The sequence below is a fragment of the Mustelus asterias genome, chromosome 20 (assembly GCF_964213995.1).
Source record: "Mustelus asterias chromosome 20, sMusAst1.hap1.1, whole genome shotgun sequence".
In the NCBI taxonomy this organism is placed as follows: Eukaryota; Metazoa; Chordata; class Chondrichthyes; order Carcharhiniformes; family Triakidae; genus Mustelus; species Mustelus asterias.
In genome coordinates, this window is record NC_135820.1 from 44,351,094 (window position 1) to 44,377,203 (window position 26,110).

At 41.2% G+C, this 26,110-nt stretch overlaps 1 protein-coding gene across 1 annotated transcript; it reads left to right on the forward strand.

Annotated features, from left to right (window-relative positions):
* On the forward strand, nucleotides 1-25,464 carry LOC144508494 (plasmanylethanolamine desaturase 1-like). Its single transcript, XM_078236461.1, has 6 exons — nucleotides 1-198; nucleotides 5,963-6,082; nucleotides 13,435-13,526; nucleotides 16,314-16,458; nucleotides 23,051-23,263; nucleotides 24,310-25,464. Exons 1-6 carry the CDS (start codon nucleotides 54-56, stop codon nucleotides 24,429-24,431), a joined length of 837 nt encoding a protein of 278 aa, XP_078092587.1. The 5' UTR covers nucleotides 1-53; the 3' UTR covers nucleotides 24,432-25,464.
* The last annotated feature ends 646 nt before the right edge of the window (nucleotides 25,465-26,110 follow it).

Genomic DNA, 26,110 nt, shown 5'->3' on the forward strand with positions numbered 1-26,110 from the left:
CGATTGGCTGGCAGCTTCGCGCTGTGGGAAGCCGGGGGGGGGGCGAGTTGAAGATGGCGGGCGGGCTTTCCCGGAGTGAGTGCTTGGCCGTGCCCGGCCCCGCTGAGGAGAGCTGGCACCAGGACGGCGAGCCAGAGGTAGCCCGCTGGGGCCCTCAGCATCCCGGCGCCAAGGAGCTGGCGCAGCTCTACTCTCCCGGTAAGAGGGCGGCGGCGGCTGGGCGGTAGCCGATCTCTCTCCACCCTCCTTCTCCGGGTCCCAGCTGGAGCGGCCTCGGGCACCAGCCCCGGGAGAGAGAGAGAGGCAGGACCCCCCTTCACTCAGCGTTATGGGGCATTAATCACCGCGGGGCCCCAGTGGAAGTGGAGGGTGTATGTGAGGAAGGGTTAGCTGATGGCCGGGGAATGAGGTGCTGTGTGAGTCACTCCTGATGTGGAGATGCCGGCGCTGGACTGGGGTAAATACAGTAAGAGTTTGAACAACACCAGGTTAAAGTGGATATGCGCGATCTTGTTGGAGATCCTCTCCACTTGGAACCGGCAGTATGCGGTGTCGATGGTAGTCATCATCTCCGTGACTTTAACCTGGTGTTGTTAAAACTCTTACTGAGTCACTCCTCACAGGGAGGGTGGAGGAAATCATCCTAAAGAGCTGATAGTTCCTGCACCTCTGGAGGGGCTGGGACCTCCCAATACTGGAGTGCCAATGATGAAGGAAGGAGACTTTTTAAAAATGGATTGGGGATGCGAAGACTTCTGAAAGTGGGAATAGGGGTGATAAAAGCTCCCTTGATGGTGCTGGGGAAGAGGTGGAGAAGAGATGTTGTGGGGTTAAAGGGGTGTGTCCCAGTATCCCTTTAACTGTGTGATTGCAAATGACCATTTTGTGTGTACGTCAACTGTGCTTTGTCATTTTAAAGATCTGGATCAGGCCCCCCCACTGCAGAGAAAATTATGTTCTTAAACTGCCCTACGTGGAGCAAGTTTAATCTGCGGTCCATGTTAACCTCAATTGGTTTCAGCCTGGGTGTTGGCAGGGTTGCCCCTAGGTTGCACAGTAGGAAAAGGCAAGCAAGATTCCTGCATTGAAAGGGAAAAGAGTGAAACAGCTGCTAAGGTTCTAGGTTCAGGTAAGGCTGACTTCAAGGGGATGAGACAGAGACTGTCCACAGTAGATGGAGCAAATCTGTCAATGGGTAAACAACATGAGTGACAAATGCCCAGGCAGGATAGAATCAGTGATCAGGCAGCTTGATCTCCTATGCTAGGCTAGAATCAACGATCGGGGTGTTTGATGAGCTTTAACTAAGCAGTCCCCTGATGTAATTTTTCAAAGCCATCTCGGCCTTTTGGCTAAGGTGAAGTGTCAAATGAAGCCCAAGATGGGGTGCAATGTCTCATCTTGTCAGCTTGGATCCTGTTTGTCTCTCTTGTGGGGACCCAACTAGGGTCTCTACTAGGGCGGCACGGTAGCACAGTGATTAGCACTGCTGCTTCACAGCTCCAGGGTCCTGGGTTCGATTCCCGGCTCGGGTCACTGGCTGTGTGGAGTTTGCACATTCTCCTCGTGCCTGCGTGGGTTTCCTCCGGGTACTCCGGTTTCCTCCCACAGTCCATAGATGTGCGGGTTAGGTTGATTGGCCAGGTTAAAAATTGTCCCTGAGATGTGTAGTTAGAGGGATTAGCGGGTAAATATGTGGGGGTAGGGCCTGGATGGGGTTGTGGTTGGTGCAGACTCGATGGGCCAAATGGCCTCCTTCTGCACTGTAGGGTTTCTATGTTTATGACCATGAATTGTATTCAATTTGAATTTGGTTTTTTGGATGGAATAAAAATTTGGAAAAAAAATCCCCAGGATAAATGACTTCCATTATGGTTTTGAAAAAACATTGTCATCACTCACCTGATAAAGGAACAACGCTCCAAAAGCTCGTGATACCAAACAAACCTGTTGGACTTTAGCCTGGTGTTGTGAGACTTCTTACTGTTCTTATTTAATAAGATAAAAAGTTCCATCTCAAATTGTGGATGACACAAAAACGAGTGGTATTGTAAGTCATATGGATGGAAATGTAAAATTAGAAAGTGATATTGATAAAGGGAAAAAAACTGGCAAATGGTTTTCAGTGGATGCATGTGGAGTCATCCACTTTGGACTGAAAGGATACAGTTTCTAAATGGTGAAAAATGGAACTCCAGAGACTTTGGAGAGGGGGAAGGGGTTCAATGTGGGGAAGGTTGGATGGCCAAAACAGATTAAAATATCATGAACAGTTACAATAATCAAAAGGTTAATGTAATGCTGGCTTTCATATCTAAAGGAATAAGTTACAATAGGTAGAAATCATACATCATGTTTCAGGTATACAGAGCTCTGGCTACACCTGGATTATGATGTGCAGTTTTTGGCATCCCACCGTAGGAAGGATATACTGACCTGAGAGAGAATGCAGAGTAGGTTTAGTAGACTGAAACCTGGACTTTAGCTACACAGGAAAAATTATGCAAACTAGCATTGTCTTCCCTGGAGTTTAAAAGGTTAGGGATGATTTGATCAAATGTTTCAAGATATTAAGGGGGAAAAATAGGGGAGATCTGAAGAAACTACTTCTGTTGAGTCTAGCACTAGAGGACTTAGTTCAAAAATTAGAGCCACATTTTTCGGGACTCAAATTAGTAAACACTTAAACACAAAGATGATAGAGTTTGCAGCTCTCTTTGGCAAGTGCCAATTGGTTTTAGATCAATTTTTAAATTTAAAAAGGAGTTAGGTACAGAGTTAAGTCTCAGATCTACCATAATCTCATTAAATGACATAACAGATCTGAGGGACTAAGCGAGTTGCTCCAGTTCCTGTGTTCCCTGATTGTGTATTGATTTGCTGTGTGAAGTCTTGGTGATATCCTGGATGGGTTGTATTCACAAGTGAAGAACATTGGCCTCCTTGGCGTGCTTGAGCTACCCACCAGCATGGAGCTGGAAAACAGAATGGAGTTCATTCTTCAGAAGTGGAGGCAAAGAATCTAGATCTGAGGACACTTCTTAAATTGATGAATATGGCCTTTGGTTTATGGTTATAGAGTAGGTCAAATTTCTGTTTTATTACGTGGGATCTTGCATTTATTACTACTGAGTATCTGTTTATGTTTGCAATCGATAAATTTATGAGAGCTAAATTAAATTTTACTTCTAATATGTAGAATCATGGGATTCTACTACTGTTTTGATGATTGTATCCCTGATTCTTAGAATTTTAAATTTATAAACTAAATATCTGGGGAATTACTTGAGCCAACTGTTAGTCAGGCTGTATGTTTAGGGAGATTTCCCCCCATTTTTGCTTGTGATAGTGAAGTTATGGTTACAGTTGTAAAACTCATGATATGAGAGATTAGCTTTATTTCTGTAATGACTAGATTACCTACTTATGCTAATTCAAATTAAGTATTTAAGCACTGTGCAATTGATCTGTCAGTCCTTTTTTTCTCCTGTCTATGCCATTATTTAATTTATAGTAGCACAAACCTATGTTTATATAGCACCTTTCATGACCTCAGGACAACCCAAAGTGCTTTAATAGGTTGCCTGGAATGTTTCGACTTAATGTTTCAGCACAGCATTCTGATGTCTCTCCTACTTGGTAGAACAGTCTCTTAAAGTACCCTGCTGGCTGTATAATCCTGATAAAATCTGTTAGGCCATGTCTGCTGCAGCCACTGTTTTAGCACAGGTATTTGTATTTTAACATCTCACTCAGATAACTGGACAAGTTTCAGGATGGGTGACTATTCTTTTCCATCCCACTAGGTGGAATGCAAACTGTATATTACAACCATCTGACAGTCTCCATTGTTTCTTGAAGGGTTCCCCTTTTTAAGCAATCCAGCCAGAAAATTAAAATATGTGTCTTTAAAATATACACCTCCTCGTCCACTTTCCGTAATATGAAGACCAGAACAAAGTTCAGTACTTTGTGATCTCGCTAAGGTGCAATACAATGTAAGTTTAACATCACCACTCTGTTCAGAATGTTAACCCTGAAGAAATCAACTCCAGTGCTAAAATAGCATTTTTAATGGTTTTGACCTGCTTTGCGACTTTAATTTATGAATTTGTACCCTTTGCTCCTGCACTCTATTTAAATTCTTATTTTTCCAAGGGACCTCCTTATTTATCCTACCAAGATGAACCACTTTGCAGTCCTCTACATTGAAATTCATTTACCATTTTCACACCTATTCAAGAACTCTAACTGCCTTGTATTTTGTCACAGTCTTCTTTGGTGTTAATTTTGGTGTATTTTGATATTTCAATATTTACAATTGTAAAAATGTCTAAATGTTTATAAATACGTTTTTGCTGATGACGAGAATTTGATGAACTATATTCAATATTGTTGTCATCATCTGCTATCATGGTTTTCAGACTCACTTGGGTGGCCAGTCATTCATATGGCTCCTTGCAGTAAAAATCGGCAAAGTAATGTTTATAGAGATTGTTTATGAGCTTTTAGTACAGGGGATATTTCTTAATTAGGAATGTGTCAGCATCCACTAAGTGTAACCACAGTAATGGTGTTAGTAGCTTATGCTGGATCGCACTGTGCGCTCTTGGGTTTCTTCTCAGCTTTCCTGGAATTCACTGGAGCTCAGTCAAATGTAACCGTTGGAGTTTAAGTAAACTGGACAACATGGTATGACTTGTCTGCACTGTCAAAACTGACTGACACACTTGGATAGATAATCCTGATTGGCTAACATTCCGGGCATGTGCTTGATCAAAGCAAAAATGTTTAGATGGATTTCATGTTATCTGAGTCAGGATGCTGCCATATTTGTTTTGGAGTGAACATCTAGCACTATTTATAAAATTAAATGGGAAATTGAACCTAAGCCAGAGGAGATGGACTAGAAAAGTGTCACGGTCGAAAAGGTGGGCTTTAAAATGCAATCGCAAAGATTCTAGCCACCTTTGGATAACCTTTCAAGTCTCATGGTATATCACAAAAATAGCACTTTCTTAGGTACCACTAGTTTTAATTTACATTTCTTTTGCAAAAAGATATTTTATTCATATAAGATATGAAAGACACAAAACATTTCAAGTTGTTATTACAGTAAAGTGCAATGATATTCACATTTTCTCCAGAGATTGAGGTGCCAGCTCTGATGAAGAGTCAGAGAGTGATATCATGGTTAGCACTGCTGCATCACAGTGCCAGGGACTTGGGTTCAATTCTGGCCTCGGGTCACTGTCTGTGTGGAGTTTGCACATTCTCCCCGTGTCTGCGTTGATTTCCTCCGGGTGTTCTGATTTCCTCCCACGCTCCAAAGATGTGCGGGTAGGGTTGATTGGCTGTGGTAAATTGCCCCTTAGTGTCAGGGTGACTAGCAGGGTAAGTACGCAGGGTTACAGGGATAAGGTCTGGGTGGGATTATTGTTGGTGCAACCTTGATGGGCTGAATAGCCTCCTTCTGCACAGTGGGGATTCTGGGAGCCATCCAGACTCGAAACGTTAGCTCTGCTGTCCCTGCACAGATGCTGTCAGATCTGCTGAGATTTTCCAGCATTTTGTGTTTTTATTGCTCTTTGAAGTTCAGTAATGAGAACATTTAAAACATTTTAATATTTTCATGACAGAGCATACAATTCTTTTCCCACTATACATATCGGTTATGCTGCACTCTGAGGTGGTCCACGTGTAAATGTTAAGAGCTATTTTCCTTCCAGCCCCTACCTAAGGAATTGTGATGATGTACTAGATTGATTGTACAGTGCTTTGGTGTTTCAGCCAGGGAATGTGCCCCGTATAATACTGTAGTATTTCAAAATGTAAAATAAATGACACACTTTGTCCTGAGAAAGTAGGAGGCAAATTTCAGCTTTCAGATGAAGAATTTTCAATAATTTACTCATTTGCTCAGTTTAAAAAACTAAACGACTGTTTTCTCTTTCTCCCGCAGTGAAACGATTTCAGGAATGGGTGTGTGTTATTTTAAACATTGCTCTAATGAACTGCAATTTCTATCATCTGGTCATAAATTTCAGCTGGGACCACATCCATTTGATCCTTATTGGAATTGGTAAGTAAATGGTTGACCTGATGTGCAATGCAATGGAATTTTATAGCCCAAAAATGTCTCCTATTTGACCCCAAACTGAGCTGTTGATCCAACATGCTTTCCATCACAAAGATCATCTACTTCCATCTCCATAACATCAGTACCTCTGCCCTCTACAGACATGATAATTAAATATAGCAATAGAATTTGCTTTTACATTTTCATAATCAATATCATTCTTGAGCAAAGTACAGTTGGTTACTATTATAATTTGCAATTAACTCCTGGAGTTAACTGACTGAAGTTACAGCCTTGGATTCATACAAAAGACAGCAACTTATATTGCAAGATATCTGTGCATCTCGTGCTTTATTTACATACAGCTGGCTCTGGGAGGTAGAGGTAGAACTGTAATACAGGAGGAACAATGCAAGTACCTTGGCAAGTAGTTTTGTTTACTTTTATCTGGTATCTTTGTTGTCAATGTGTTAGTGCATCTCAGTAACGGATCGGCTAACATACCGGGCATGTGCTTCGATCAAAGCACAATCTTTATATGGATTGCATGTTATCCCAGCCAGAATGCCACCCTCTTTGTTTTGGGGTGGATATCCAGTGCTTTTTATAAAATTAAAACCTCAGGAGACAGACAAGGTAGATGTCTGAATTTCAGGTTAAAAACTTGGCTTTTAGCGAAAGCCAAGTAGCAAAGTCAACCAATCAAATCAATCTCAAGCCCCAGATTAAGGGCAACAAATCCATAGAATCCCTATAGTACAGAAGGAGGCCATTGGCCCATCGAGTCTGCATCGACCCACAATCCCACCCAGGCCCTATTCCCTTAACCCCACATATTTACCCTGCTAATCCCCTGACACTAGGGTCAATTTAGCATGGCCAATCAACCTAACCCACAAGTCTTTGGACTGTAGGGGGAAACCCATGCAAACATAGGGAGAATGTGCAAACTCCACATAGACAGTAACCCGGGTCCCTGGTGCTGTGAGGCAGCAGTGCTAACCACTGTGCCCCACTGAAATGAAACAATAGTGCATGAAAATAAATTATGTAAGTAAATGCAAGAACAAAACGCTATCAGTTATGGCTGAGGTAGTGATCTCACTTTGGAGAGAGAGATTGTGAGTTCAAGCACCATCAAACATGAGTGCTAAAATTTTGCACCATATTCTTCCTGGTTGCAGGAAATGGAAAGTAGGAATAAATGGGTTATTTTTAGATTGACAGGCAGTGGGGTGCTGCATGGGTAAGTGCTCAGGCCCCAGTTAATCTATATCAATGATTTTGGAATTAAATGTAATATTTTTAAATTTGCGGATGACACAAACCTAATATGGAAGTATGTGTTGTGAAGAGGGTGCAAAGGTGCTTCCGGGAGAAGCTAACTGAGTGGGCAAAAATTTGGCAGATGAAATACAATGTGGAGAAATGTGTGGTTATACACTTTGGCCGGAAAAGCAGAAATAGAGTATTTCTTAAATGATGAGTGACTGGGAAGTGTTGATGTTCAAAGGGACTTGGTGTTCTTGTTCATGAGTCACTGGAAGCTCATGTGTAGGTACAACGGGCAATTAAGGAGGCAACTGATATGTTGAGCTTTATTACAAGAGGATTTGAGTATAGGAGTAAAGATGTATTGCAATTGTATGGCACCTTGGTGAGATCACACTTGGCGTATTGTGTGCAGTTTTAGTCTCCTTACTAAGGAAAGATATATTTGCCATAGAGCTCGTGCCACAAAGGATCACCAAACTGACATCTGACCTGCAGGGTTCTCCTGTGCAATTTTCCACATTGCTGGATAGATGCAGTTTTGAAGCTGTACTGGAACAGTTTGGTAAGGGATGTAGCAAGTTCCGGAGCACATGTCTTCACTATATTTGTCAGAATATTGTCAGGGCCTGAAGCCTTTGCATAATTCAGTGCCTTCAGCCATTTCTTGAAATCCCATGGAGTGGATCAAATTGGCTGAATACTGGCTTCTGAAATTGGGGACTTCCAGGGGAAAGCCAAGGTGGATCATCCTTTCGGCACTTCTGGCTGAAGATTGGTGCATATGTTTCAGCCCAATATGCAATATCCTAATAATTTGTACATTGTGCTGGGTTCCTCCATTATTGGGGATGGGGATATTTGTGGTGCCTGATCCTCTACTGAGTTGTTAGTTGTCCACAACTATTCACGACTAGAAGTGGCAGAACTGTAGAACTTAAGAGTTGATCTGTTGATTGTGGAATGACTTGGCTCTGTCTCACTTGCATGTAATCCTGTGTTGTAGTTTCACCAGGTCAACACCTCATTTTTAGATATGCCTGGTGTTGCCCCTGGCATGCCCTCCTGCACTTGAGCCAGGATTGATCCCCTTGCTTGGTGGTAATAGTAAAATGGGGGATATGTTGGGCCATGAGATTCCAGATTGTGGTTGAGTATAATTTGCTGCTGCTTGTGGCAGCCATGAGGCACTGTGGGCCCAATCATGAGTTGCCAAATCTGTTTGAAATCTATCCCATTTAGCACACTGGCAAATGCCACACAAAACAATGGAGGGTGTCCTCAATGTGAAGATGGGATTTTGTCTCCACAAGGATTACGTAGTGGTCGCTTCTACCGATACTGTCAGGACAGATGTATCTGTGGTAGGCAGGTTGGAGAGGATGAGGTCAAAGATGTTTTTTTGCTCTTATTGGTTCCTTCACCACTTGCTGCAGACCTAGTCTAACAGCTCTACCCTTTAGGGCTCGGTCTGTGGTGGTGCTACCTAGCCACTCTTGATGAACATAGAAGTTCTTCACCCAGAGTATGTTCTGCACTCTTGCCACCCTCTCGGCTACCTCCAAGTGGGGTTCAACATGGATGAGTACTGATTCATCAGCTGCATGGGAGCAGTATGTGGTAATCGGTAAGAAGTTTCCTTGCCCATGTTTGATCTGATGCCATACCTGGGGTCCAGAGTTATGTTGAAGACTCCCAGGACAACTCCCTCTCAACTGTATACTGCTGTGCCGCCTCCGCTGTTGGTTCTATCCTGCTGGTGGGACAGGACATACCCAAGAATGGTGATGTCTGGGACATATCTGGCTGTTGCTTGACTGGTCTGAGACAGCTTTCCCAATTTTGGCACAAGCCCCCAGATGTTAGTAAGGAGGACTTTGCAGGGTCGAAGGGGCTGGGTTTGACGTTGTCATTTCCAGTGCCTAGGTCGATGCCAGTTGCTCAATCTGGTTTCGTTCCTTTTTATTACCTTTGTAGAGGTTTGATACAACTGAGTGGTTTGCTCAGTAATGTCAGAGCTCATTTGAGCGTCCGTCACATTGCTGTGGGTTTGGAGTGACATGTCGGCCGGGCTAGATAAAAATTACAGATTTGCTTCCATCAAGGACATCAACAATGAGGGATGAAACCATGATCAGGCACTTGGGGTAAGTAACAGATTAGGGTAGCCAATGAGGTTAAACGGAGGTTTTTACCTGATGCAATTTTTCAAAGCCATCTTTTGGCTAAGATGAAGCATTAGATCAAGCCTGGAAAGGGTTGGCAATGCCTCATCCTGTCAGCTTGGATCTTGCCTGATTGAGCCCAAGATGGAGTGCAATGTCTTGTCAGCTTGGATTTGGTTTATCCGTCATGTGGGGACCAGGACTTAATGCTTTAGCTTTTTTGATTAGAAATAGACTACTGAAAGGTACCACAAAACCAATAGCTTTGTGGTTGTTATTAGACTTTTAATTTCATTTTTTTTATTGAATTCAAATACCCTAATACATTGGTCATGAGTTGCCAAATCTGTTTGAAATCTATCCCATTTAGCACACTGGCAAATGCCACACAAAACAATGGAGGGTGTCCTCAATGTGAAGATGGGATTTTGTCTCCACAAGGATTACGTAGTGGTCGCTTCTACCGATACTGTCAGGACAGATGTATCTGTGGTAGGCAGGTCTCTGGATTACTAGTCCACAGCCTCCCCAGTAAAGACAAGTGTTGGGTGCTGGATACGATATGGGCAGCAGAAGTTCATGAAAGGTGCTGGATGGAATGTCAGCCATCAGAGCATTAGAATAGTCAGATCTGGTAGTGACAAAGATAGGAGCAAGTGATGCACCCAATGGCCTCAGACTGGAGATGGTAGTTGGTGATCTTAATGATGGTGAGGGTTTAAAAATTAATCTTGGAGTCAAGTAGGTCATTAGCATTGTGAACATTTTAGCCTGAGACTGTAGCCAATGCAAGGGATAGAATCAGTGCAGAAATGATGGATTTCATTTTCTCAGTGTATAACTGGAGGAATTGCAAATCATAATACTATTGCAAACCAGCATAATCTTCCACCCACCATGAACAATGTCTTAAAAGACCTGTAACTGTTACAATTTAACTTCACTATAAATGTTCTCATCAATAAACAATTTCTCTAGAAAAGCTTTTAACTTTAGTGAACACTGGTGTATGCATGAAATAATCTGGGCAAGTGTACTCTACTGACTCTGTAGGAGACCCATTCTACATCCATGTCATTTCAGAAGATGATCCGCAAGCATTATTCCAGATCCTTGTATAATGGACTAAACTATCAAATTGATTCATTCAGTTTGTCATGTGCAACAGCAGGCAATACCCATGAGTCATTAAAGCTGATCCAAATATAATAGAGTAGGTTTGAACTCGGTTGCAAAACTTAAATGGGAAATTCCTGTTTTAAAAATAAATGGAAAGTTAAGTTTCACAATTGAATAAAGCTTTTCTGACAGAAATGCTTGATAATGTAACTCTGATGCCAAGGTGATCACTTCCTCTAACTTGATCAAAGGTGACTCAGGAACATTTCCATACTTGAAAGAAAGATGTTCTTTGAGAAAATAGATGTATAGATTAGGAGAGACACTAATCAGCTCTAAACTAGGTTGAGGAAGAGGTGATGAAAGCTCAGTTAACAAAAATGGCGCCTTTAGCATAATAAAATGCCCCAAAGTTTTCCACAGGCGCTTCAGCAAGCAAACTTTAATGCCTAACTACATAAGGCAATATCAGGGTAGGTGGCAAAAGAGATGGGGGTGATCTTACCAAAAACATTAGGTGCTGAACAAGCGTGAAAATGGGGGAGAATCACACCCATTTTGTGGGTGAGCTCCCAGACCCAATCATATAGCACTTGGAAACAATGATTCCGAATATGATTCTTGTCAGCTGGAGTAGTAGGTGGAGGCTATTCACGCTGGGAAGCCGGCTGCTGAGCTCTAGGGGCGCCATTGTGCAGGCAAGTGTACACAGTGCACTGGGAGATATGTCACCCCCCCCCCACCATTGCTGCCCCCGTTGAAGAGTGCCCCTGCCCCCTCCTCCAGTGATGCACTGCCAGGTGCCCAGTGGGCACAAGGCTGATTTCATCAGCAGAACAGGGCCAGTAACATCGCGAGATCGACTAGCAAAATGAGCCGGTAAAATCGCCTTGCAGATTTTAAGGGGCATCTTAAAAAAGAAATGAAATGTGGATTTGGTGAGGGAATAACAGGGCTTTACTCTTTCATGGGCATGACTGGCTGCGCTAACATTTATTGCCCATGAGATGGTAGTGGTGAGCTGCTGCCTTGAATAGCTGCTGTCCATGTGGTGTAGGTACAACCACAGTGCTGTTAGGAAGGGAGTTCCAAAATTTTGATGCAGCGACAGTGGAGGAACAGCAGAAGTTCCTTCTTTGTGATTCTTGATGTATTCCTTGTGAACGGTCTCCAAGTGTCGCTTAAGCTTATTTGGTTTTACACTTTCCCTAGATAGCCTGGGAACAGTTGAGGCATTTTGGGTTTTCTTTGGATTTGACAAAAACACTCGGGCATTTAAGGAACCTTTTCATTGTATTTATGAACACATTTCTTAGCACCTTGTTTTTCATATGCCAAGGAGTCCAAAGCTTTGATGCTGGAGGTAGAAGTTCTGCATAAACCATTGTGCCTGATGTTAGAAGCAAGATGCTGCTAATTGTCAAAATGACTCTCTGGCTGTTGGGCTACAGAAGAGCACAAGGTGGACTAGGAACTCTGAAACTTTCCACAGTGGGTTCTTCCTGGCCGCATCTTTACACTCCAACCCTCCAATCATGGGTTCCCTTCTCTTCCACCATTTGATTGATATGTGCTGCCTGTGTGACTGCTATCCACCCCTCTGACTGTTTGCCCAAGCCCCAAATGCACCATGCAGTAAGAGAGGCAATGCATTGCAGCAAAGGGACACTTACTTGTCTTATCTAAAAACATAGAAGATAGGAGCAGGAGGAGGCCATTTGGCCCTTCGAGCCTGCTCCGCCATTCATCACGATCATGGCTGATCGTCCAACTCAGTAGCCTAATCCTGCTTTTTCCCCATAACCTTTGATTCCATTCGACCCCAAGTGCTATATCTAGCCGCCTCTTGAATACATTCAATGTTTTGGCATCAACTACTTTCTGTGGTAACGAATTTCACGGGCTCACCACTCTTTGGGTGAAGAAATGTCTCCTCACCTCCGTCCTAAATGGTCTACCCTGAATCCTCAGACTGTGGCCCGTGGTTCTGGACTCTTCTTCTCCTCCTTCTCCCCCCCTCCCCCCCCCCCCCCCCCACACCACCACTCACTACAATTGGGAACATCCTCCCTGCATCCACCCTGTCTAGTCCCGTTCGAATTTAATAAGTCTCTGAGATTCTCCCTCATTTGTCTTGAGGCTTTAGAGCCATTAGTCTACTCATTCCAGCGTGAGCCCAGTCGCTCTTTCGGAATCTGAAATGGGGTCGTGACCCGTGGTTTGGGAACCATTGGTATAGACTGTTGTCTACTACCTCTGTAACATTGCCTCGCTTCTATTCATGTATTTAAATCCTTTCGTGGGATTGCCTTCCTTTTATGCCTGTAACGCTCTGCTGCCGTGCCACATTCTTGAGTATTCTGCATTTTTTCAACTCTTGCTGTTGACTTCCTTCGCCCCAGCATTGGCAACATGCCTTCAATTGTTTGAGTCCTAAGATCCTTCGACCTCTTAAGTTCCTTATTTAGGACTCTCCTGAAAACATGTCCCTTTAATCAAGCTTTTGTTATCCCTCCTCGTGTCTCCTTTGGTTTGGAATCTATTTTTGTTAAGCACTGTGGAAATAGTTTGGGATTTTTTTTTCTACATTTAAAGTGTTTCTATAAATGCAAGTTGTTAAATGAAATGGAAATTGGTCATTGCTGTAAATATTAATTGATAGCTAAATGCACAGCTTTGGGATAAATGTTATTCAAAGGATCTGTTCGCAAATTATTGTGTGTGCACACATCTTGTATATTTTCAAATACCCAAGTCATAAAGGTGGTATATATTCTAATTGTTTCTATTTTAATCTAGTTGCAGGTATGATTACTGCTGATTTTGCTTCCGGATTAGTCCACTGGGGAGCAGACACGTGGGGTTCTGTTGACTTGCCCATACTTGGCAAGGTATGTGATAGGACTGTATTTCTCAGGCTTGTATGCTGGAATTTTTCATTAGTATATGTCATAATATTGAATTTCTTATTCAGGCTTGTATACCATATGCTGCAATTAGATTGCTGTTTCTAGCTTATGAATTCAGAATGCTTAATGGATGATCTCAATCTTGGTGACAGTTCATAAGCTCCCCATATCTGGATCTGTTTTCATATCTGTGATGGTAGTAATTGGAAAGCCTAATTGAAATGGTCATGGTGATTGCAAAACTGAAACTACTTGGTTTTTGCTAAAGACTCTCATTTGTGATTGTCCCCCTTTGCAGCTGCTCACTCAGGCTGAACATGATGGTGTGCAGTTCAGTGTTCTAGTCAGAGAATTTACCTTCAAATTTTTACCTATTGTCAAAACAATAAGTTCTCCAACTTCTTGTCTCATCTTCGTTGCAATTATCCTGCCTCCTTGTAATGATTCTTACCTATATTTTTCTTTCTTCCCAGAGTAAACTTCCGAAAAACTCTTTCAGTTTCCTAAACTGTTTTTGTTTTAAATAGTCCACTTGTCCAAAACTCTTAACATCTTCATGCTGGCCTTTTCACTCATCACCCATCTCACTGACCTTGACGGTCTCCCTTTTTCCCCGGAACACCAAATGGTGCATGGCTTGTACCAGCTGTACCTCTAATTTTCTCCAATCCGATTTCCCAGCTCATGCTTAACAGTCCTCTAAGTCTGAGCTTCTGTGCATCTGCTCCTTCCCAGGTCTTTCTCAATTACCAACAAAGCTTTCAGCTGTTTGGGACTGTCTACTTAAAACCTGTCTACCTCCGAAATAGCTAGTTTTATTTCCATCTACTGTGAAGTTCATTGGTGTTTCTGTTACATTAAAGAAACTATTTAAGTTGTGTTTCTACCATGAAGATTCCAGTCTTGCTCAGCAACTACTTGTTAATATGCTAATCGGTATATTGTCTGCATGCAATTTTTTTAAAAAACGCTCCCTTCCACTGGTGTGGTCATTATTAGTTAACTACACTGCCTAGTTATAATGCATGAATGGTGGTAGCTTACAGTCTGCAGCAGGAACCTCTGGTAGTTGTGGAAATAGCTCACAGCTTACTTTTTTGGTCCATTTTAAAATCCTTAGCCTCTTCCACAGGCAGAATTTTACTAAAAAAATTCCAAGTGTCACAAAAGTCGGAAAACCGGAGAGTTTCACTCTGGTTTTTTTCAGCAAGCTACCCCACCTAATGTTCCCCCACAGTTGGGAATTTCACGCTGGTGTGGGTTGAGGGCGGAGCCTAAGCTCACCAGGAAAGCCAGACTGCTAGGCATGCGCCCTAAACTCCCATATACTGTGTACAAATGTTCAAAGTATATAGGGTATCTATTCGTCTCGTCCCCCCCACTGCGCAGACACTGCCCTGCCCCCATTTACCAGCCACACCACCAGTCGCCACGCCCGATGCAGAGATTCCCCCCTTCCATCCCCTCCTACCGACCTCCTGTCCCCTTGACACTTCCCAGTGGGCAGTACCAGGGTGTCAGTCTGGCGCTGCCCAAGGGATACTGCCCCCGACCGCCTGGAGGGCTTCAATGATCTCCGGTCCACCAGCGAGGCCATCTCGTCAGGTCCCCGTTGGTGGGGACCATCTGATCCTCGTTGGTGAGGACAATTGCATCCTGGGCTCACTAGTAGCATATAAATAATTAAATCAGCCTCATGCCTTTCCTGGATAAAAATGACCTGGAATGATCGTGACCGGCTGGGTGCAATTCCCATTTATTTGCCTCCCACTGAAATTTCCCGCCCCACCAATACTACTCAATAAGCACAGCAGGGCAGAAAAATCATGCCCCACATGTCTGAAAAGCGGCACAGTGGTTAGCACTGCTGCTTTGCAGCGCCAGGGACCCGGGTTCAATTCCCGGCTTGGGTCGCTGTCTGTGTGGAGTTTGCATGTTCTCCCTGTGTCTGCGTGGGTTTCTTTCGGGTGCTCCAGTTTCCCCTCTCAGTCCAAAAGGTCTGCTGGTTAGGTGGTTTGGCCATGCTAAATTCTCCCTCAGTGTATCCCAACAGGCGTCGGAGTGTGGCAACTAGGCGATTTTCACAGTAACTTCATTGCAGTGTTAATGTAAGAATACTTGTGACAAATAAGTATTTGTCACAAGCAGCTGGTTGAACACATGCAGCACACATCTTTCCCTACTTCTTCCGACCTTTGCAAAGTCATCTTTATAATTCATTGGAAATTGTGAATCTGGACGTTGAAAGCTAACTCGATGATTTTGGCAAAATTGAAAGGCTTAGCTAATGAATGCTGATGCTAAATTGTATTGATATCCAAATTTATCCTCGATGCACATTTATAGATGTTGAAACGCAGGATTCTAACTATTGAATTCGCAGACAAATTGTCAGTAGTAACTGATGCATTCAAATATCTACCTGGTCCATGCATTCTCTGACTTATTAAAAATTTGTTCATGGTATGTAAACATGGCTGGGAAGGCCTGCATTGGTTACCCATCCCTTATTGCCCATGAGAACGTGGTGGTGAGCTGCTGCCTTGAACTACTGCAGTGTGTACTCTGGAAGTTGCTGTCTCCGTGATAACAATCAGCCCTGATTGGAATACAATGCCAGACTGTTATGTACTGTGTATGTATTTTATCGCAATATTGAAATTAAGCACTGTTAAAATTGAAATATTATCTTGTGATGTAGATGTACATTTTGTGCCAGAAATGTTCACAAGCTGCTAATGCTGTAATTATGCTTTCCCCCTCCTCCAGGCTTTCATTAGACCATTCAGAGAACACCATATTGATCCCACTGCTATAACGAGGCATGACTTCATTGAAACAAATGGCGATAACTGTATGCTTACTGTGATTCCCCTGGCTAACATGGCATACAATTTTTTTACTGTATCCCCAGGTAAGTTGATCCGATGCATTGATTTTTGTTTTTGTCAAGTGCCATATGACCGGTGAATAGAACTGATGTGGGTTTAATCAGCATCAGTTTATTCCTTTAAAGGCTCCCTAACAGGTTTTATTCAAGAAGCGGATGAGCCATTTGCAACAAGGTCCTGTGTTTCTATCCCAGGATTATGCCAAGTTAACTGATTTCAGCAGGGTTCATTATTGATGTTCGAGTTGGCCAGAGTTGCCATTTGGAATTGCTATCCAGTAGCCCTTTCTGCAAGCTTTTGGGTGGGGACAGGATTCAGTTTTGCTGTGATATGTTCTACTATCCAATGCTCTGTTAACATTTGTTAACAGTTTGTTTGTACTCCCATCTTTTGGTGGAGGCTTCCATATTAGTTATATCCCCTATTTGATATCATCTGTAGATGCCTACCTCCAATTTCTGAGTCCAACTCATTTATTTCGAAATATCGGCCAGGTAACTAAGAAAATTCCTACTGTTTTCTAGTAGTGTCGTGGAAACTTTTACCTCCAGCTGACAGGCAAGGCTGGGGTGTGCGGGGGGGGTGGGGGTGGCTTATCTGAAAGATGGCATCTCCAACATTGAAGCACTTCCTCAGTACTGTGCTGATGTTTCTTTCTAGATTGTGCTCAAATTCTCAGAGTGGACTTGATCTCACTGACTTGGACTCATGATGTGAGTGAGGCGCTCTTTCTGCAGCATCTCTCTCACCCCCCCCCCCCCCCCCTCCCCCTCCAACCCATGCACACTCTCTCTCTCTTTCTCTCTCACACACACACACATTTTTAATATTAAAACTACTACCAGAAATTTCCCTTTGAGAAGTTTGCTCCTTTTACTGTGGCTTGAATTCTGCTTTAGATTGGAGTGGAATATTTTTTTACCTACGCCTTGTGTGCTGGGTGTTTTCGGCTGTTGTGAATAAATTTTGCAGGTGTGAGAATCGTAACTTACTAGTTTTGGTTTTTCACCTGCTCTTGTGGAACTAAAATAACTAGAGTGCACGATGGCACTGTGTGTTACATGACAACCAGGTAGGAAATGTACATATAATTGTGAGATGTACATTGGACGGAGAATTATTTACAAATAATTGGAAGATATACATTGGAATCAAGACAGAGATTTTTCCCAGCTATTTTCACAACTCTAGCTATTAATTTTCGTTTAGTAACTAATGGTGTTTCGACTGCCACTGAGGAGCACAGATGTTTACACCAGCAGGGAATATTTGTATAGCCCATTGGTTCCAGTCTCAGACACTCCAGCTGTAATAAACCCAGGTCCATGACATGTTCAAAATCATGATCGCTAGAGACTCAACAATGGGGAAAAACTGCAGGGTGAAGTCAACAGCTGTCTTTCTCAAGATGTATAAATCTACTATTAGTCAGGCAGAAGAAAAAAAGCTAAGTGTGTAACTGGTTAGAAAAACATTTGGTGGGGTGGGCGGGCGGAGAATGAACAAATGAAATGCTTACAACAGTGTTTTAAACTGCTACCTCTAAGTCTTCAGGCAGTGTCACGAGTCTGTGTGCCCCTGTTCATCTGCCAATTAAACAAATTGGGAGTGAACTGGAAATTAGGTTAGCATGCATTATTTAATTCTTGAGGGTAACATTTGAACGTAATCCACCCTTTTTAACTGAAAAGTCTGAGAGTCCTTATCTGTGTGTATCTTCACTGTCATGTGAAAGCATTCCTGTTAACATCACTGAATTAATGTAATGCACTTACAGACCTTTCCTTCCCCAACAAATGTGTGACAGTGATCAAAGCTATATTTGAAAATGAATTTTTTAGTAGACGTCTACCTTAAAGCAGACCACTAAGCTCACTAAGCCTTTCTGATCGCGAAGGTCATGCAATATCTATACGTACAAACAACATTTTTCAGGAACGTTTCACTTGTAGTGTATGAATGTAAATAAGTCTGAATATTAATTATGAAGTCATTAATGTCAGTGTTCTCCTTACAGGAAAGATATAATAGCTTGTTTATAGAAATCTAGTAAACGTTCTATCTGAAAAGCAAGTTTTTCATTTATCCATAGCCTTTATCTAATTTCTGTATTCCTTTCTTTAAATAAAGTTATTTTCCCAAAAAAGCCCCAGTGAAGTGATCAAAGGTCATGGTTAGTTGCGAACAAAATTGATGTGTTTCCTGTTACAACATTGAGCTTTCTCAGCATACGTCGCCTTTTTTTTCCAGAAAATGCAGAAATGTCTTCATAAAATTGAAGAAACGAAGTGAGGAATTTCTCTCCCCCCCCCCCCCACCACCCCCCCTCTCCCTGCCCAGCTAAGAGAATGGCTAGTAGCAGTTAGATCTCTGTTTGTGTTGCTGTTGCATCAGTCATGGAAGGTCCAAATGTTAACTACCCCCACCCCCGGAGGAGGATTGCCTGGGCGGTCATGCAATGCAGCTTTTTGGCAGTATAAGATGTAGAAGTGCGGGTATGGGTTTCTGAACGAGAAGGTGCATTCTGCATTTTCTTCCAAAACATTTTAAAATGACTTTTTAATTAGATTTTTAAAAACCACTGACGTATCAGAACTCTTAAAGCCCAGGGTTCTTGATGAGTTGGAGGCCAGTGAGCAATGCCCCTTCGTTCCCTAAAATTCAAATGTCGACTCTGCTTACCCCCCACTGCACGCGATTGAGAGCATCCATTGTGATTGCAGTTCCCTCGTAGTGTTTGAAATGCAGTCAGTGCCAACCGGTAATTGTGACATTGGAATGTTTGGGACTTGATTAAATCAACTTTAGCTATCATCCCATTTAATTAAACGTTTGTTCAATTTAATTATAATGGATGTCATTTTGAAGATTCTCTTGTACCTTCCTCATTTCACCAGAGCAGAAATTACTGAAGAGCACCACCTGCAGGTTTATTGAAGTTTTACAGCTAAGTGAATCTTTTGTTGCACATTTATGCAATGAATGAACCTACTTTCACAGCCAGTCACTTCTTCCAAGTTTATTAGGATACTATTTTGGGTGATTCATGAGAAATTTGCTTTTTAAAAAATGCAAACCTAGCAACATTTATTTTCTGGTTATTAAATGCTTGCAAAGAGTGGTTTACTAAGATGTGTCTCCTATGGACATTTTCTAAAGGCTTTAAGTTAACATTCTTCCGTAAGCTACATGCTCATTCAAGATAATTTTCTAAAATGCATGGTGAAAAGCTTTGTCCTTGGTTTAATCAGCTTGGAGGGGTGAGAGGAACAACACGTTTTCATGTATGTTCATAGCAAGAAGCTTATCTCTTGAGGGCCCATTGATGTTTCTGTCCGAGCTTAGCTTCAGTGAAAATCTCTAGAAAATCCAGGTCATGTTGAATCCATAAACTGGAATTGAGCTCAATAGGGCGAAAAGAGTTCAAATACCTCTGTCATTACAAACAGCCCACGGGTGACTTTTGTTGGATATCACTTGGATTCCATTGAGAAAGTGAGATATGGATTTTCACCTGTATATTTTCTTTGGGCAAGAACGATTCTGAATTTTTTTGTTTTAAGGACATGAAATTTGTTTGGTTTTATAGGCATTAAATTTGTATTTGAATCTAAATTTTTAAGTTTTTAGTTTGACCACTTATATGGAACTAAAGTATATTTCTTACAGTGGCTAGAATATGATTTAGAAAGTAATTCTGAAGATAATTTAAGGGTGATGTGATGGAAAGAATTTTAGCTGCTAGAATGAGAGACTTGTAGAACAAGTTATAAACCAGTTTCATGAGAGTGGAAAGTGTAGACAGAGACATAGGTGGAGCAGGACTGATGGAATGTGTAGATGAGGATAATATCTTTGGGATGCAAGTAGATGGTGAAGGTGGGAGTCGAAGAAGTCAGTAAGTGAAGCATTGCACTACGCTATCCTTCAAGTATTCGAGTGCTGATGGGAGTGGCATGGTGACTTGGGCAGGTAATATTAAAGAAGTTGGAAAATTAAGTACCTTTGGTAATGAAACTTACACTTTTAACAGAATCCCAAGTTGGAGTTCAACCTGAGTGAACTACCATGGAAGTCTGAGGTAAATAGGAGCTAGAAAAAACAATTAAAATGTCATTATGCTTGGCTGTGAGCTGTAGATATCTACAGCTCATCCAGAACTTTGTGTAACAGCCCAGGTGAATAGATTGACTAGTAATAAGAAATTTCTTCTTGGAAGGTAGCGTATCTGTGAAATTCTTTACTGCAGTGGGCAGTAGAGGCTGGGTTGTTAAGTATGTTCAAGGCTGAAATAGACAGATTTTTTAATCAGTAAAGGAATCAAGGGTTATAAGGATAAGGTGGGCAAGTGGAGTTGGGGATTATCTCATCAGATCAGTCATGATCTCATTGGCAGAGTAAATTCGATGGGCCGAATGGGCTACTTGTGCTCCTATGTCTTGTGGTCTCGTGAAGGGATGTGTGGTATGATGAAGATTACTGCAACTATTGAAGATATTGTGACAACTTCAGTACAGGCCAGAGTGGAACGGAGAACGTAGTGCATTGGGCTGCATCACAAGATAAGTGACAGATTAAAAAGGAGTGGTCAACATTTTTGAATGCAGAAAAAAATAATGGCATCTTCCTCTGGGAGAATGTGTTTTGAGTTGGCCAGCTGGCTTACTGTCCTGTTTTGGAGCAATTTGCTATTGTAAATGTATATTTTTATTCATTCATGGGACATGAGCATTACTGGCTGGCCAGCATTTATTGCCCATCTCTAGTTGCCCTTGAGAAGGTGGTGGTGAGCTGTCTTCTTGAATCGCTGCAGTCAATGTTCTGTGGGTTGACCCACAAGAACAAGTTATATGCACTATAAAATCTGGTTGGTGAAGACCAGTCAATTTTAAATGTGTGTGTTGCTGACTTGGAACTTGGCTCGTGGATTTATAATCATAAAATGGTGACACCTCAGCAGATGACTATTTGGTCTGTTGTGCTGACCCTCTGAAGGAGCAATTCACCTAGTGCCATTCCCATGCCTTTTCCCCTTTGCCAATTACCTTAAATCTGTCATCTGGTTCTTGATCCTTCCACCAATCGGAACAATTTCTCCTCATCGACTTTTTCTGTAATACCTCTGTCAGATTTCCTCCCACCTTTCTCTTCTCAAATGAGAATGGTCCCAACTTCTCCAATCTTTCTATGTAGCTGAAGTTCCTAATCCTTGGATTCATTCTTGTCAATTTTTTCTGAATTCTCTCTGATGCCTTCACATCTTTCCTAAAGTGTGGTGCCCAGAATTGGACACAATATTCCAATTGAGGCTGACCCAGTGTTTTATACAGATTTAACATAAATTCTTTGCTCTTGTAATCTTGGCCTCCATTGATAAAGCTAGGATGCCATATGCTTTCTTACCCATTTTCTCAACCTGTCCTGCCACCTTCAACGATTTATGCACAAATCCACCCAGCTCCCTACGTTCCTGCATTTCCTTTAGAGTTGTACCCTTTATTTGATATTGTCTCTGCATTATTTCTACCAAAATGAATCACTTCACAATTCTTTGTATTTAATTTCATCTGCCACTTGTCTGCCCGTTTTTCTCTGCCCTTTTGAAGTTCTACTCTATGCTCCTCATGGTTCACAATACTTCCAAGTTTAAAACATCCACAAACTTTGAAATTATGCCCTGTACACCAAGCTCTAGATCATTTAATATATACCAGGAAGAGCAAAGGTCCTAACACCAATCCCTGGGGTGCTCTACTATAAACCTGCCTCCAGTCTAAAAACAACCGTTCAGTACTACATTAAATACAAAGATTTGTGAAGTGATTCTTTTTGTTTCCTGTCACTCTGTCAATTTTGTATCTATGTTGCTGTTATCCCTTTTATTCTATGAGCTCCAACTTGTACGTCTGTTACGTGGCAGTTTATCACCTGCTTTTTGTAAGCGCATTTACACCACGCCAACCCTCTGCTAGGTCATCAAAAAAAAACTCGAGCAGGTTAGTTAAACATAATTTGCCTTTAACAAACCCATGCTGGTTTTCCTTAATTAACCAGATTTTTTTCTAAATAACTTAATTTTGATCCGAATTATCATTTCTAAAACCTTCTCTACTACCAAGTGACTGTTCGGATTATCTTAACACCCTTTTTAGAACAAGGGCGAAACATTTGCAATTCTCCAGTTAAGGTTTTGCTCTACCTTGTTTTATGTTTTCATTGTAGCTATTCCAAATGCAGACTACACTGGATAGGCATGTTTTTGATCAAGAAGCTGTATTTTGGACCAGGGTGAAGATGCTTTAGGTGTAAAGTTTCTATCCTTTCTCTCTAACACGGCAGAATTCTGAAGATTTACCTTGTATAAATACTAATTTCACACCAGAAAAGCGTTCACTGCAAACAATAGTTATGAAAGTTGTTCTAAATCTCAAGGGTGATCAAATTAATGTTGATTTAGTTAAATTTGCACTCCTCTTTAAACCAGCTGTTTAAAGTAAGTGGTGATTTAGGGGAAAAAAATCATGTCGAGTAATGGTGTGATATGCATATATGTACTTCCAAAACGAGTGTCTTTCTGCTTCTGTGCTTCTAATGAAAATATATTTCCTTCTACAGAGGCAATGTATGGTATATATCCTTGGGAGTGCTATGTCTTTTCTCTTGGATTATTTGTGACACTGACCAACCAGATTCACAAATGGTCGCATACATATTTTGGACTTCCGTCATGGGTCAGCTTTTTACAGGATTGGCACATTATTCTGCCCCGAAAACATCATCGTATTCATCACGTATCTCCACATGAAACCTACTTCTGTATTACCACAGGTCAGCAATTGGAACCAGCCTGCTAATTTTATAGTATATCCATAATGTTATACATTGTCTATTTAAAAATTGAAGAAATAACTGCCCCAGTCTAAACACCCTTAAACACAGCAAGGAAGCAACCAGGGGGAGGCGCTGTTTTCACAAGAATGAGAATCTTCAGTCCTGTTGTACAATAACACTACCAGAAACAGAAACCTAGAACAGTCAGAGACTTAATGGGATCAATACGCAAGTGTGTTCTGGGTAACTTTTTTTTTAAAAAAACTTTAAAACTTTCATTTGTTGTTTAAATTTTCCTAATTATTGCTTTGTGCACTTGTAGCTACACAGCCACAATCCAAATCAGCTTTCTAATGTAATCTGGCAATCGACTTTTGGAGAAAGGAAACTGGGTTGGTCATTCATTGGAATAATTCATGCTAAGACTTAACTTCAATTTTTTAAATTCCATTATGGGTTTGACTATGTCAATGCAATGTCAAAGCATTTTTAAATCTACCAGTGTATGGAATAGCCAAGTTCATCTGTAGAACCTCCTATTTCTTATTTTGTAGGATTAGTGCAAACAAAATGCATATCAATTCACCGCCTTGGGAAAGTAGGCTAAGAGTTCATTTCTGTGATTGGCCATGTCTTGACTTCCCACTTGATCAACCTGGAGTGCTTAGTGAAGCCTCAAATAGTTTGGGAGAGGTACTCTCGTACGTTCAACATTGGTACTGCATGAAACCTGGGAGCAGGTTACCCGACTGAACTGTAAACTTGCATATGGTTTGGAGTATCTGAAGTGTAGGGAAAATACAAATTATTATGCAAAATATGTCAATAGTTTTTTTGGTATATTTCATGAAGCAGTCAGATATTAAATGTTTGAAGCTAAGTGTATACAGGTCCAGACTCTACTCTAGTTAAATGTAATATTTGATGGAAAATAGTTTTGTTCTAATTAATGATGCCACTTAAATTAGTAACTGTATAAAATGTTAATATTTGTCCTTTTAAAATTCAGTAGAATAATGTGTAATTTTTAATTTTCTTTTAAGGTTGGCTTAACTATCCCTTGGAGAAGATAGGATTCTGGAGAACTCTGGAAGCCATTATCCAAGGATTAACTGGAAATAAACCCAGAGCAGATGATTTCAAGTGGGCTCAGAAAACAAAGTAACCTTTTGCCAATGTTCTGACTTTTCAAACTACTTTTTGCCAACTAATTGCACCAGCCAAATCTATGACTGCAGCCTAAAAATGATGTACCCTGGAAGCGCATTCTATTCCAAAAACGAGAACTCATAAAACTGAAGATGTTTGAAGGAACTTGAAAGCATTTGAATAATGATCCTTTAATGTAGCCATGTTTGTTTCTCAAATTAACATTCACATAATGTAATATGAACGCAATGTATGTTGCACTTGACATTAATGAGGCCAATAGAAATGTGTTCTCAGGACACAATCGTTTAGCTACGGATATACTGGAATTTCATCTTGGGGATGGAATTGCTACAAAATTGCAGTGTCCAAATGGTGCTTGCTTGTTTTGTCTTCTATAATACTGACAAGGCCTTAAAAATAACTTGTTTGCCAGAAATATTTAACTTTATTATTTGAATGTGTGTGTGTGTGTGTATATACTATATATATATTTAAAATGTAAAACTGCTGCATACTAGTTATTATTGTTGAATTTAAAGTCATACTTTACAAGTGCTTGCACATAGTGTTAGGCAATTTGGCCTATGATCTGTTTTTTTTACCATAGCTGCTTAAAATACAAGAAGGATTTAACTTTTCATTGAGGAGTGGTTCAATATTAATATTTCTAATGTCTCATTCTGCTGTCCAGTATTTTACAATTTGGAACTATTGTGGAAGCTTTAAGGTTTGAAAACCAAAAGCACCTTGCCATAGGGTTCCAAGGCTTTATAAGATCTAGGAATATAAAGCACTTTGCACATCAGAAATTTAAATTTGTTGTTGATTTTTAGTACCTGTTGATAAGATGGCTTCGCGTAGTTCTATGGCTTCCAATACAATTGCCAAATAACAAATTGAGCCATTCCTAATGCCTGCAAATTATTTGTGAATCTGGGTTCGAGAATTAAGGAATATTTGCATTTTACTGGGAAAATGTCTGAATAGTTTGATACCACTCATACTAGTATTACTACAGTAAATAAAGCCAAGCCAACAATAATGACAACTTGGAGCCTGCCTCATTAGAAATGTTACCATGATTTGAACTTATAAAGTATCTCCACTCCTAGGACTAGCAAATTTGCATAATTCAGTTATTGGGTATACTCATTTCAACCAAAGTGAGGGAATTCTTGACTGTAGAACCTCCCAAGATTTCAGCTCATTGTTTTGATTGAAAAAAACTTTATTACATTTATTTTTATCTATTTACATATGATTTTTGACTGGAGGTCCAACCCTGAGTTAATTATTTCCATGTTTTTCTTTCTTGCCTCCCCTCCCCTCAGGTCCTTTTCTCCTGTTCCCTTCCCTTGAAGTCACTTTTTATTTCTCTCTTTTTGGTTACTTTGCTTTTCTATTCTCCTGTCACAGTTCCACCTTGGGGTCTCCTTTTGTGCCTCGCTTGGCATTCCCTGACATTTGAGGCACCCACAAGTCTTATGAGCAACAACCCAACTGTCCTTTCTTGCTCTGTCTTCCTTTCCATTCTTCCCACCTCATCCACTATCATCACTTTGGACTCTGGCAATGGACTGACAGTCACACCTCCACATTCTCTTCCATAACACCCATTCACTCGGAACGGATATTTTTCTGACATTCTAACTTTTACTGAAACTTCCCTCTTGTTGAAGCTTCTACCTTTGA